At 44.9% G+C, this 12507-nt stretch overlaps 1 protein-coding gene across 1 annotated transcript in view; it reads left to right on the plus strand.

The window, feature by feature from the left end:
• Positions 1–12507, plus strand: part of MAP4K2 (mitogen-activated protein kinase kinase kinase kinase 2) — a 63862-nt gene that overhangs the window by 26525 nt on the left and 24830 nt on the right. Inside the window, exons 8-16 of the mRNA XM_087705322.1 lie at positions 632–704; positions 1748–1879; positions 4448–4510; positions 4603–4684; positions 6261–6368; positions 8584–8662; positions 10528–10586; positions 11657–11703; positions 12009–12047. Of these exons, the coding sequence (XP_087561448.1) occupies positions 632–704; positions 1748–1879; positions 4448–4510; positions 4603–4684; positions 6261–6368; positions 8584–8662; positions 10528–10586; positions 11657–11703; positions 12009–12047 (682 nt within the window). The remainder of the gene's footprint in view (positions 1–631; positions 705–1747; positions 1880–4447; positions 4511–4602; positions 4685–6260; positions 6369–8583; positions 8663–10527; positions 10587–11656; positions 11704–12008; positions 12048–12507) is intronic.

Below are 12507 nucleotides of genomic sequence, written 5' to 3' on the forward strand. Positions count from 1 at the left end.
ATAGAATTAGAATAGAACTAGAATTAGAATAGAATAAAATGGAATTAGAATACAGTAAAACAGAACAGAATAGAATAAGAATAGAATTAGAATAGAACTAGAATAACAATAAGAATAGAATTAGAGTAAAATAGAATTAGAATAAAATAGAATTAGAATAAAATGGAATTACAATATAGTAGAACAGACTAGAATAAGAATAGAATAAATGGAATTAGAATAAAATAGAATTAGAATATAGTAGAACAGAACAGACTAGAATAAGAATAGAATAAAATGGAATTAGAGTAGAGTAGAGCAGATCAGACTAGAATAAGAATAAAACAGAATTAGAATAGAACTAGAATAGAGCTAGAATAAGAATAAGAATAGAATTAGTATAAATGGAAGAATAGTAGAACAGAACAAGAATAGAATTAGAATAAAACAGAATAGAATTAGAATAGAACTAGAATAAGAATAAGAATTAAAATAGAATAAAATAGAATTAGAATAAAAATAGAATTAGAATAAAAATAGAATTAGACTAGACTGGACTAGACTAGACATCAAAATTGGACTACAATTCCCATCTTTTGCATAACTGCACCACTTATTCCAGCTATTGTTCCTCCTTCTCTCTCCTCCACAGCTGACTTTGGGGTCTCGGCAGAATTGACCGCTTCGGTGGCCAAGCGAAAATCGTTCATCGGAACGCCCTATTGGTAAAAACCTTGTGTTTGCTACTTTACAACCTGCCCCCCGCACCGCTATTGCGAGGTCGACGCTGTGTGTGTGTCCCGCGGAAGAATGAGCAAGTCTTAAACTTGGCGGTCCTGCAAATCCCAAGGCGAAACCCTGAAACATGAATGAATTCAATTCATTCATCCAGAATGGAGTCGTCTGGTTAAAAAGGGAAACGAGTGGGGGGAAAAAGGCAGAGGGTTGAAAATCGGCATGGCGTAACGGAGCGAATAAAATTTGGGCCACAGTGGTTGAGAGAGGGATAACGATTATTTGTTCGCCTTCAGACCCCGTTGCTGGTTTTATTGATTAGGCTTCTCTGCTGCAGAGATAGGACGTTTTCCAGCGGTGGGATTCAAAAATGTTAGCAACCAGTTCTCTGCCCGCTTGCTAGTTGGGCGTGGCCTACTCGGCCTCCTGCACCACGGAATGGGGCGGGGGGAGCTTTCGCCCTCCCCAGTCTCTGGAGGCTTTCCTTGAGCCTCCTGGTGGGGGAAACGGCCTCACCCGGGCTCCGGTGGCCCACCGGAGGTTGGAAGCAGCGCAGGTTTTTAGGATTTCCGGTACTTCCGGAAGACCTCTTTTTCTGCCCTCCCTCGCGCTCTGCCAGGGCCTTGTACTTACCCAGCATGATTAACGGGCCGCATGGAGACTCCTGGGAGTGGCATGGCGGGGTTGGTGGAGCCAGCCAATCCTTACAACAATCGGATGCAAAATTTACATCTAGTTCGCCCGCACCGGTCTGAAGCGGCTGAATCCCACTGCCGATGTTGTTGTGTTGCATGAAAACTGGAAGCTTTCAAGAAGAGCCTGGACTGCCATCTGTCAGAAACAGTGTAGAGTCTCCTGCTTGGGCGGTGTGGTGGTGGACTAGATGACCTCCAAGGTCCCTTCCAACTCTTGTTATTCGCTTAAATCCAGTTCTTGGAAGTTATTGCCTTTGCTGATTTATTACAACAAAAGAATGAATGTGCTTGGGAATCCCCTTCCTCTTCTTACTTTGCATTCTGTCTGATTCTCCCAGGATGGCACCAGAGGTGGCCGCGGTGGAGAAGAAAGGCGGATACAACCACCTGTGTGATATCTGGGCCCTGGGCATCACCGCCATTGAACTGGCCGAGCTGCAGCCACCGCTCTTTGACCTGCATCCCATGAGGTAAGGGTGAAAGAAAGCTTGGAGAGAGCACGGAAGACCAGGCTGGATGTAGAGGCTGGCATAGATTTAAAACAATGATTTGAAATGTTAGCAACTTTCAGATATGTGGACTACAAGTCCCAGAATTCCCCAGCCAGCATGCTTTAAGATGGGTAGACTATAATTCCCAGAATTCCCCAGCCAGCATGCTTTAAGATGGGTAGACTATAACTCCCAGAATTCCCCAGCCAGCATGCTTTAAGATGGGTAGACTATAATTCCCAGAATTCCCCAGCCAGCATGCTTTAAGATGGGTGGACTATAACTCCCAGAATTCCCCAGCCAGCATGCTTTAAGATGGGTGGACTATAACTCCCAGAATTCCCCAGCCAGCATGCTTTAAGATGGGTGGACTATAACTCCCAGAATTCCCCAGCCAAAATGCTTTAAGCATTTAAAAGAAGAGCATTTAAAACTGCTCTTCATTTTTACTTCTCCTTTGATTTCTTTATTATTTCTTTATTTCTTTTTTTTATTATTAAAATTCTATGGCCACCCATCTAAAATACATGACTCTAACATCTCATAAGTAAAAAACAGAATTTAAAAAGTTATAAATACGTTTTATCTGGAGTCTCACTAAACCTTACTTTGTAAGTTATTTGGTCTTAGCTTCCTGATTAATTGCTGGTTAAAATTGGCCACAGCCCTGATTTCCCCTCTAATTCTATTCTAATTCTTATTCTTATTCTAGTTCTATTCTAATTCTATTCTTGTTCTGTTCTAATATTCTTCCATTTATACTAATTCTATTCTTATTCTTATTCTAGTTCTAATTCTATTCTATTGTATTCTAATTCTGTTTTATTCTTATTCTAATTCTGTTTTATTCTTATTCTAGTCTGTTCTGTTCTACTCTATTCTAATTCCATTTTAATCTAATTCCATTTTATTCTATTCTTTAATGCAAGCACTACCTTCTCAGTCCCTCTGGTTTAAAAAAAAGGATTAAAATAACCCGTCTTGGTAGGCGTGTATTTCTGAGTTCCTAATTACAGCTTCCAAAATCCTAGAATTCTTTGGTGACGGCTGCAAAACCCACATTTTTTGCTTCCATCACTGAAAAATCAGCATATCAATTTGGCTCCTTGGGGAGAGGCAGGATTAAATCCACCCACAATAGCAAATAATAATAACAATAATAATATGCCACTGGTTTGATCTTTTTAGAAAAACCAGCTACACAACATTTTGATGTGTGTGTTTGTATATTTGACCATCCTTCATAGCCGTTTCTGGCTTAAGAATTACCAAAGCCCCAAATTTGTCTGCAAAAATGCTGGCCGTGGCATCTTCCCAACAGTTGGGACTCCAGCTCCCATCAGCCTCAGCCACTCTTCAACACAGGTAGTCCTCAATTTTCAACCATTCATTTAATGACCATTTAGAGTTACAAGCCACTTATTACTATTTTTCAAACTTGCAATCGTTATCACATCCCCATGGGCATGTGATCAAAATTTGGACGGCAACTGGTTCATATTTATCACGATCGCCGTGTCCCAGGGGTGGAGGGGGTCCTGTGATCCTCTTTTGCGACCAAGCAAACTCAACAAGGGAGCCAGATTCCCTTAACAACCGTGTTACTCACTTATCGACCGCAGGGATTCATTTAACAATGGTGGCGAGAAAAGTAGCAAACGGGGCAAAAGTTACATAACTGTCTCGCTTAGCAATGGAAATTTGGGGCTCGGTCGTGGTCGTAAGTTGAGGACTTCCTGCAACGGGGAGGGTGAAGAAGATGAAGGAAAACAAAGCAATTGAGCATTTTTGTGAATGGTCCTTTCATTTCGGTGGAATGTTTGAGCATTCCATGACATCACCTGGAATCAGCCAATGGGAGGCAAGTAATTTTGCAGAGAAGTTATTCCCGTTTCTTTAAAACAGAGGTCTCCCAACTTGGCAAGTTTAAGACTGGTGGACTTCAACTCCCAGAATTCCTCAATGAGCCGAACGTGACCACTTTAAGATTTCTAGACTTCAACTCCCAGAGTTCCTCAGCCAGCCAAACTTGACCACTTTAAGACTTGTGGACTTCAACTCCCAGAATTCCTCAGCCAGCCAATCTTGGCAGTTTTAAGACTTCTGGACTTAGCAATAGCAATAGCAGTTAGACTTATATACCGCTTCATAGGGCTTTCAGCCCTCTCTAAGCGGTTTACAGAGTCAGCATATTGCCCCCAACAACAATCCGGGTCCTCATTTCACCCACCTCGGAAGGATGGAAGGCTGAGTCAACCTTGAGCCGGTGAGATTTGAACAGCCGAACTGCAGAACTGCAGTCAGCTGAAGTAGCCTGCAGTGCTGCATTTAACCACTGTGCCACCTCGGCTCTTTCAGACTTCAACTCCCAGAATTCAATTCAACTGTACTTCAATTCCCAGAATTCCTCAGCCAGCAATAGAGTTGAATTGAATTCTGGAAGTTGAAGTCCACAAGTCTTAAACCTGCCAAATATGGACAGCCCTGCTTTAAAACGAAGGAGAAAAAAGAAAGTTGGTTTTAACTCTGTTTTGTTTTGCCATGCAGGGCTCTGATGTTGATGTCGAAGAGCAACTTCCAGCCCCCCAAGCTAAAAGATAAGGCGTGTTGGTGAGTGTGTGGGGGTGTGTAAGAGACACAATTCTTTCCCTGGGGCACTAGGAATTATTCTCTTCATTTGCGCTCCTGTTTTGTCCTCCCAGGTCTCCTGATTTCCACCACTTCCTCAAACTCTCCTTGACCAAAAACCCAAGAAAACGACCAGTGGCAGAAAAACTCTTACAGGTGATGCCAGCTTGGGGAGTGGGCAAAAGTTAATCCCACCCTCCAGCTCCCCTTCCCAAATCAAAATTGTCTAGAAACAACACAGAAAAGGAATACCGCATCGTCTTCACTGGGGATGCTGGAGAGATTTGTGAGCGGCCATTTTATTTCCTCAGTAGTCCTCGACTTACGACCACCGTGTGCAGCTTTATGTTGATAACCGAGACCTTACTTAAGCGCCTTTCGCCCCGTTTTCGTTGCGAAGGGAATCGTCACGGTTGTTAAGTGAGCGACACGGTTGTTAAGTGAATCTGGCTTCCCCATTGCTTGACAGAAGGTCACCAAAAGGGGATCGCATGATCCCCGGGGACCGTCATAAATGTGAGTTGGTTGCAAAGCAGGTGAGTTTTGATCATGTGACCTTGTGGGGACGCCGCAGAGGTCGTGCGAAAAAATGGTCGTAAGTGCCATTTTCACTTTGAACGGTCACTAAATGAACTGTTGTAATTTAAGGACTACCTGTGTCCTGATTTAGTGTCAACTCCAGGGGATTATGGGATATTTTACTGGGCTTCCTGTTTTCCCCATTCTGGGGGGGGGGGTATTCCTCTTTGCTAGCTTCATCCCTAAAGCAGCTTTAACCAGGGGTGGGATTGAAAAAATTTAGCAACCACTTCTCTGCCCGGTTGTTGAGGAGGGGCGTGGCCTACTCAGCCTCTTTACAGTAGGGGGAGGGGCATTTTCACCCTCCCCAGGCTCCGGAGGTTTTTTCCGAGCCTCCGGGAGGGTGGAAATGGCCTCCCCTGGGATCTGGAGGCCTCTGGAAGCTGGAAACCGGTCCATTTCCGAACTTCCAGTAGGTCTGTTTTTTGCCCTCCTCAGGCTCCGGAGGCTTTCCCTGAGCCTCCAGAAGGGCAGAAACAGTCTCCCCAGGATCCGGAGGCCCTCTGAAGGCCGGAAACAGAGCCATTTCCAGACTTCCGGGAGGGCGAAAATAGCCTCCCTCAGCCCCCTCCGGAAGCTGGAAACCAGCCCGTTAGTGGACTTCCAGAACTTCCAGTAGGTCCATTTTTCGCCCTGAGCTTCCGTGCTGGCCCTGTACTTAAAGAGCCAAGGTGGCGCAGTGGTTAGGGTATAGTACTGCAGGCCACTTCAGCTGGCTGTTATCTGCAGTTCAGCGGTTCAAATCTCACCGGCTCAAGGTTGACTCAGCCTTCCATCCTTCCGAGGTGGGTGAAATGAGGACCCAGACTGTGGGGGCGATATGCTGACTCTGTAAACCGCTTAGAGAGGGCTGAAAGCTCTATGAAGCGGTATATAAGTCTAACTGCTATTGCTATTGCTAAATGGCAGGAGGGGCAGGGCCAGCCGGTCCTTAAAACAACCGGTTCGGCAAACCGGATGCAAAATTAGAAGCCAGTTCACCCAAACCAGTCCAAATCGGCTGAATCCCACCCCTGGCTTTAACGTATTATGGGAGATTTTCAGACAGGGGTGTCCATTTGCTGTGGCAAATCCTGGGGCCCCCTTGGGATCCCCAATGAAAACTGGGAGTGCTTTTGATCTCTTCGGCTTATCCGTGTCTCTTCTTCTGTAGCATCCTTTCGTCTGCCAGCCTTTGGCCCGCGTTCTTGCCGTAGAATTACTGGATAAAGCCACAAACCCTGAATTGGACGCAACTGCCTTGGACGATGGGGATTTCGAGGTACAGTTGTGTTGGGGGCACATTGGGGGAGGGGGGAGGAAGATGGGGGTTACATTAATCGCTTTCACTTCAAACCTGGGAAAATCCGGACCTGGTCACCATGATACCGAAAAGATGTTGAGACTCTAGAATGGGTGCAGAGAAGAGCAAGAAAGAGGATTAGAGCAGTGTTTCTCAACCTTGGCAACTTGAAGATGTCTGGACTTTAACTCCCAGAATTCCCCAGCCAGCGAATGCTGGCTGGGGAATTCTGGGAGTTGAAGTCCGGACATCTTCAAGTTGCCAAGGTTGAGAAACACTGGATTAGAGGACTGGAGGCTAAAACATACGATGAACGGTTGCAGGAACTGGCTGCATCTAGCTGTTGATTTGAGCTCTGAGCTTGGCAATTTGGTTGCCAACATTTCATCACCATTCGAGGAGACATTATCAGTGAGTTGTGCTCATCCATCAACCCCAGCTATTAATATTCAAACACATTTCAAATGTATGTTTGCCTACAAATACCTTCTCTGCTGACACCGTTTTCTAAGAGGTCTGCTAGAGCAGGGGTCGGCAACCTTAAACACTCAAAGAGTCACAAAGGTCCTAACTGGAAGCCCTCCGTTCCATTCTGGAGCCGACCGGAAGCCTCCTCCTAGCGCGGCGTCCTTTTTTCCTCTACCTGTCCTAACCAAAAGGCCTATCAACTGTGGAGCTGAACCGGCGACAGGGAGCTGCAGCAGAGCGATGAAAGAGTCCAAGGGTCTCCAAACCTGGCAACTTTAAGACTTTTGGAATTCAACTCCCAGAATTCCCCATGCTGGCCAGGAAATTTTATCTATCTATCTATCTATCTATCTATCTATCTATCTATCTATCTATCTATCTATCTATCTATCTATCTATCTATCTATCTATCTATCTATCTATCTACCTACCTACCTACCTACCTACCTACCTACCTACCTACTATTTAATCTATCTATCTATCTATCTACCTACCTACCTACTATTTAATCTGTCTATCTGCCTATCTATCTATCTATCTGCCTATCTATCTATCTATCTATCTATCTATCTATCTATCTATCTATCTATCTACCTACCTACCTACCTACCTACCTACCTACCTACCTACTATTTAATCAATCAATCTATCTACCTACCTACCTACCTATCAAATTTGCAGATGACACCAAGCTGGCAGGAATAGCCAACACTCCAGAAGACAGGCTAAAGATACAGAAGGATCTTGACAAACTTGAACATTGGGCACTATCTAATGAAATGAAATTCATTGGTGAAAAGAGTCAGGTTCTACATTTAGGCAAGAAAAACAAAATGCACAGGTACAGTATAGGTGGTACCTGGCTCAATAGTAGTAACAGAGGAATCTTGGAGCCCTAGTGGACAACCATTTAAATAGGAGCCAGCTGTGCGCCAAAAAAGCCAACACAGTTCTAGGCTGCATAAGCAGAGGGATAGAATCAAGATTACATGAAGCATTAATACCACTTTATAATCCCTTGGTAAGGCCACACTTGGAATACTGCATTCAGTTTTGGTTGCCATGATGTAGAAAAGATGTGGAGAGTCTGGGAAGAGTGCAGACAAGAGCAACGAAGAGGATTAGGGGACTGGAGACTAAAACATGAAGAACGGTTGCAGGATCTGGGGATGTCTAGTTTAATGAAAAGAAGGACTAGGGGAGACATGATAGCAGTCTTCCAATATCTCAGGGGTTGCCACAAAGAAGAGGGAGTCAAGCTATTCTCTAAGGCACCTGAGGGTAGAACAAGAAGCAATGGGTGGAAACTAATCAAGGAGAGAAGCAACTTAGAACTGAGGAGAAATTTCCTGACAGTTAGAACAATTAATCAGTGGAACAGAAGTTGCTTCCAGAGGTTATGAATGCCCCAACACTGGAAGTCTTCAAGAAGATGCTGGATAGTCATTTGTCTGAAACGGTATAGGGTTTCCTGCCTAGGCAGGGGGTTGGACTAGAAGACCTCCAAGGTCGCTTCCAACTCTGCTGTTGTATTGTATTGTATTGTATCTATCTACTATTTATTCTATCTCTCTCCTATCTATCTATCTATCTATCTATCTATCTATCTATCTATCTATCTATCTATCTATCCATCTACCTACCTACCTACCTACCTACCTACCTACCTACCTACCTACCTATTTACCTATGAAACAAAAACTGTGACTTTCCCTCCCAATTCAGGCTTATGACGTTTTCCCCGATAAAATCTGCTCGAGTAAGCCACGTGGGCCATCAGAAGGCACCCTCTCTGAGATCCAGCGTAAGTTTAATTCGTATGTTGGAATGCCCTTCTGTGCAAATGTAGGTTTGGCTGTTGGTTTGAGCTTCGAGCTTGGCAATTGTTCTGACCTAGCCTTCCCCAAAAAGCAGGAGGCAGAGTCCTGGTCCCAACAAACCCCCTTTTATTAAATGAATGTGAATTCCTCTCATTCACATCCAGCCAAGGCCTGGCAAACAGTTTTTCAAAGGCGTATTTATGACCACAGACCTTATCTACCTTGGAAAGCTGCCATGTAAATACTTTCCCAAATGAGGGGCTGCGCAAGGAAAGACTCTGGGCACAGAGTCTCTGAGATTCACAGACAGATCTTCACACTCCTGAAAGGAATCGAACGAAGGAACAAACAAAAGAATTGTTTCTTGCTAAAGCCCACTCCCCTTTCGCTCCTCTTTTATTTCCTCTGGGAGGGGCCAATCACCTTCCACCTGTGACCTTCCTCCCAAGTTGACCCTGATTTCTGAGTTCTTCTGGGAGCTCTGCCCATGCACACACTGGGAACAGCTCCAGCTGCTCCTCTGCCTCACTGCTATCTAGCTTCGAAGGCAGCTGAAAACTGCCAGATGGCCTTGACCCCGTCTCTGCCTCGGACACTGAGCCCTCGTCCGAGCCTCCCTCAGCCTCAGGACTGGCCCATGCTCCTCCCCAACCTCCTCACTGTCCGACTCCAGACAGTGGTGGACCACAACATCAATTTGGTTGCAAATATTTCATCACCATGGGGTGTAGGCTCTCCTGCTTGAGCAGGGGGTTGGACTGGAAGACCTCCAAGGTCCCTTTCTGCTCTATTCTGATCATTTGTTTGATTGATTGATTTTTACGAAGAGATTGGACAGCTATTTGTCTGAAGTGATATAGGGTCTCCTGCTTGAGCAGGGGGCTGGACTAGAAGACCTCCAAGGTCCCTCCCCGCACTGCAGTTCCATGATGAAATGTAAAACTATTTTTTTTTTCTAAAAGACTCTGCTCCTTTGAGGGAATTCCATGCAACCCATCTTGTTGTCTACGGAGATCCACAATCCTCCAAGTCATTATTGTCCCAAAGATGCTTTCTTTCAAGAGGCAGCTGGTATAAGCGTTCCAAATACCATGTAGAATTAAATCAGAGTCGAAGGCAAAACTATGATTAAAGTTCCAATTTAATAAAGCAGGCATGTTGGCACACGGCTGTGGGGATTCCAACTCTGGAAGTTACATCAGAATCCCACCCAGTTAAAAGTTCATGACCTTGTCCCCACACCCACAGTCCATCACATGGTCCAATCTCCTCCTTCCACGCTGGCGTCCACGCCCAGCTTCTTCCGGTCAGGTGTACTGGTGTGGAGACAAAGGATGACCTTGGCTTCTAGCGAAGAATGAAAAACAATACATTCCAAAATCCTACTCCTTCTAATCCCCCATCCCATTGACTCTACTTAAAGAAACAGCATAATGAAATAAGAGAAAGTGTGGCAGGCCCAAATTCTAAAAGGAATATAAATGCAGGCCTGATAGCTGGACTTTCTGGTTTTTTTCTCGGAAGGCGTTTCGCTTCTCATCCCAGAAGCTTCTTCAGCTCTGTCTGCATGGTGGGGAATTGGAGCCGGAGCTGAAGAAGCTCCGGGGATGAGAAGCGAAACGCCTTCCGAGAAAAAACCAGAAAGTCCCATTGCCTCTTGAAAGAAAGGGGACAACCTCACTCGTTCTTAACTCATCTTAGCAGATTGTGGTCCAAAGGCAGCGCAAAAGGGCCCATTTTTCTAACTTCGTGTCGCGTTGCTTTAAAACCTGGGCTTTCGAACGCCGTGAGTAGAACCTCATTTCTGCCCATCTCTCTGACCTTGAAATTGTTTCTGCTTTCTTTCCAGTTAACCAGGTTAAATTCGGCCCTCCGTTACGGAAAGAAACGGAGCCATGGGGCAACCCAGTAAGTGGCCTTCATCGGTGTGTAGTTCTGTCTGTGTTGACGTATTGTGCAAGTGTAAATTGTTTGGCTTGATTTAATTCATGAATGCAGCTATAGTCCGGCTGTAAACTCTGGTTCACAGCTGAGGATATCATTCCTTTTAACTGGTGATGAAACAAACTGAGGTTTGTTCACACATAATGTAAGTTGGCTGTTTTTTTTCCCTCCTTCCAGTTTGCTAGATATGGAATGCAGGCAGTCCTCGACTTACGACAGTTTGCTTAGGGACCGTTCAGTTAGAATGGCACTGAAAAAAAGTGACTTATGATAGGACCTTTCCAGCATCCCTGTTCTGATCTAGGCTTCCCCCAAAAAAACACGAAGCCGATTCCTAGTCCTGACAAAACCCCTTTTATTAAACAAATGGGAATTCCTCTCATTCCCTTTCAGCCAAGGCCTGGCAAACAGTCTTTCAAAGGAGTATTTATGACCACAGACCTTATCTAGCTTGGAAAGCTGCCATGTCAATATTTTCCCAAATGAGGAGCTGTGCAAGGAAAGACTCTGGGCACAGAGCCTCTGAGATTCACGGACAGATCTTCACACTCCTGAAACAAATGAACGAAGCAAGAAAGATGGGCAAAACTCACTTAACCACTGGTTCTCTTAATTAAAGAAGTTTTGGGGTCATACGTTGAGGACTAGCAATAGCAATAGCAGTTAGACTTATATACCGCTTCATAGGGCTTTCAGCCCTCTCTAAGCGGTTTACAGAGTCAGCATATCGCCCCCACAGTCTGGGTCCTCATTTCACCCACCTCGGAAGGATGGAAGACTGAGTCAACCTTGAGCCGGTGAGATTAGAAGTGCTGAACTGCAGATAACAGTCAGTTGAAGTGGCCTGCAGTACTGCACCCTAACCACTGCGCCACCTTGGCTGCCTCTACATTCCCACCAGTCCTGTTTTCCTGGGGGGGGGGGGGGGGGACAGAATTGGGAAGTGAAGCAGCTCATCCTGTGAGGGCGAAAAATAAAACCGGATCTGTTTTATTCTGGCCCGCTTAATATGAACCGTTTTTTGTCTCTTTTAGCAGACCGAAGAAGAGGAAGAGAATTGGATGGTTCTTGGAGATGGAGAGTAAGGAATTTTGGAAGGGCAAAGACGTGATCGGGTTGGGAGAGGTGTGGTGGCCCGTCAGGAGTGATATTAACACTTCGCAGGGCCTTGATTCTATGTTAACGCAGCCTAGAATTGCGTTGGCATTTTTGGGGCACGGCGGGCTCTTATTGAAGCGAATGTCTTCAAGGAGAAACATAAAGTCGAGTTGCCTTTTGAAAAAGCACCTTTGGGAAAAACCCCGATGGAGCAAACGGTGACTTGGGTGGGATAGAAAGACTGAGCAACTGATAGGTAACCTTGTGCTGTGTTTTCACCTTCCCTAGGAGCCTGCTTCAGTCCGTCGAAGAGGCCTTAGAAGAGAGGTAAGAAGGAGATGGGAGATTAACCTTAGAAACGCTGGAGAACTGGCCGAGTTTTCCCCTCAGACAAGCCAACATTAAACCTGGCATGTTGTTTTCTATCCCCGATGAAACGTTTTAATGGTGGTCTTGTCCAGCTCAGCATAATTGGAGGAGAAAGGGGGTGGGGGGCTTTTGGGACCATCATGATATCTTCCAATTTATATTGTTTTTATTTGTTTCCTAGTACGATTTGATTGCTTATTGGTAACCTAAGTGTTGTATCTTTTTATTCTTGATGAATGTATTTTTATTCTCCTTATGTACTCTGAGAACATCTGCACCAAAGACAAATCCCTTGTGTGTCCAATCACATTTGGCCAGTAAAGAATGCTATCCTATTCTGAATCCTATTCTATTCCAATTCCTATTAATTCTATTCCATTCCATTCCTTATTCTATTCTGAATTCTATTACCATTCTT

This window comes from Thamnophis sirtalis, unplaced genomic scaffold (assembly GCF_051295495.1).
Source record: "Thamnophis sirtalis isolate CommonGarterSnake01/CBP01778 unplaced genomic scaffold, rThaSir2_p1.2 scaffold_2, whole genome shotgun sequence".
In the NCBI taxonomy this organism is placed as follows: domain Eukaryota; kingdom Metazoa; phylum Chordata; class Lepidosauria; order Squamata; family Natricidae; genus Thamnophis; species Thamnophis sirtalis.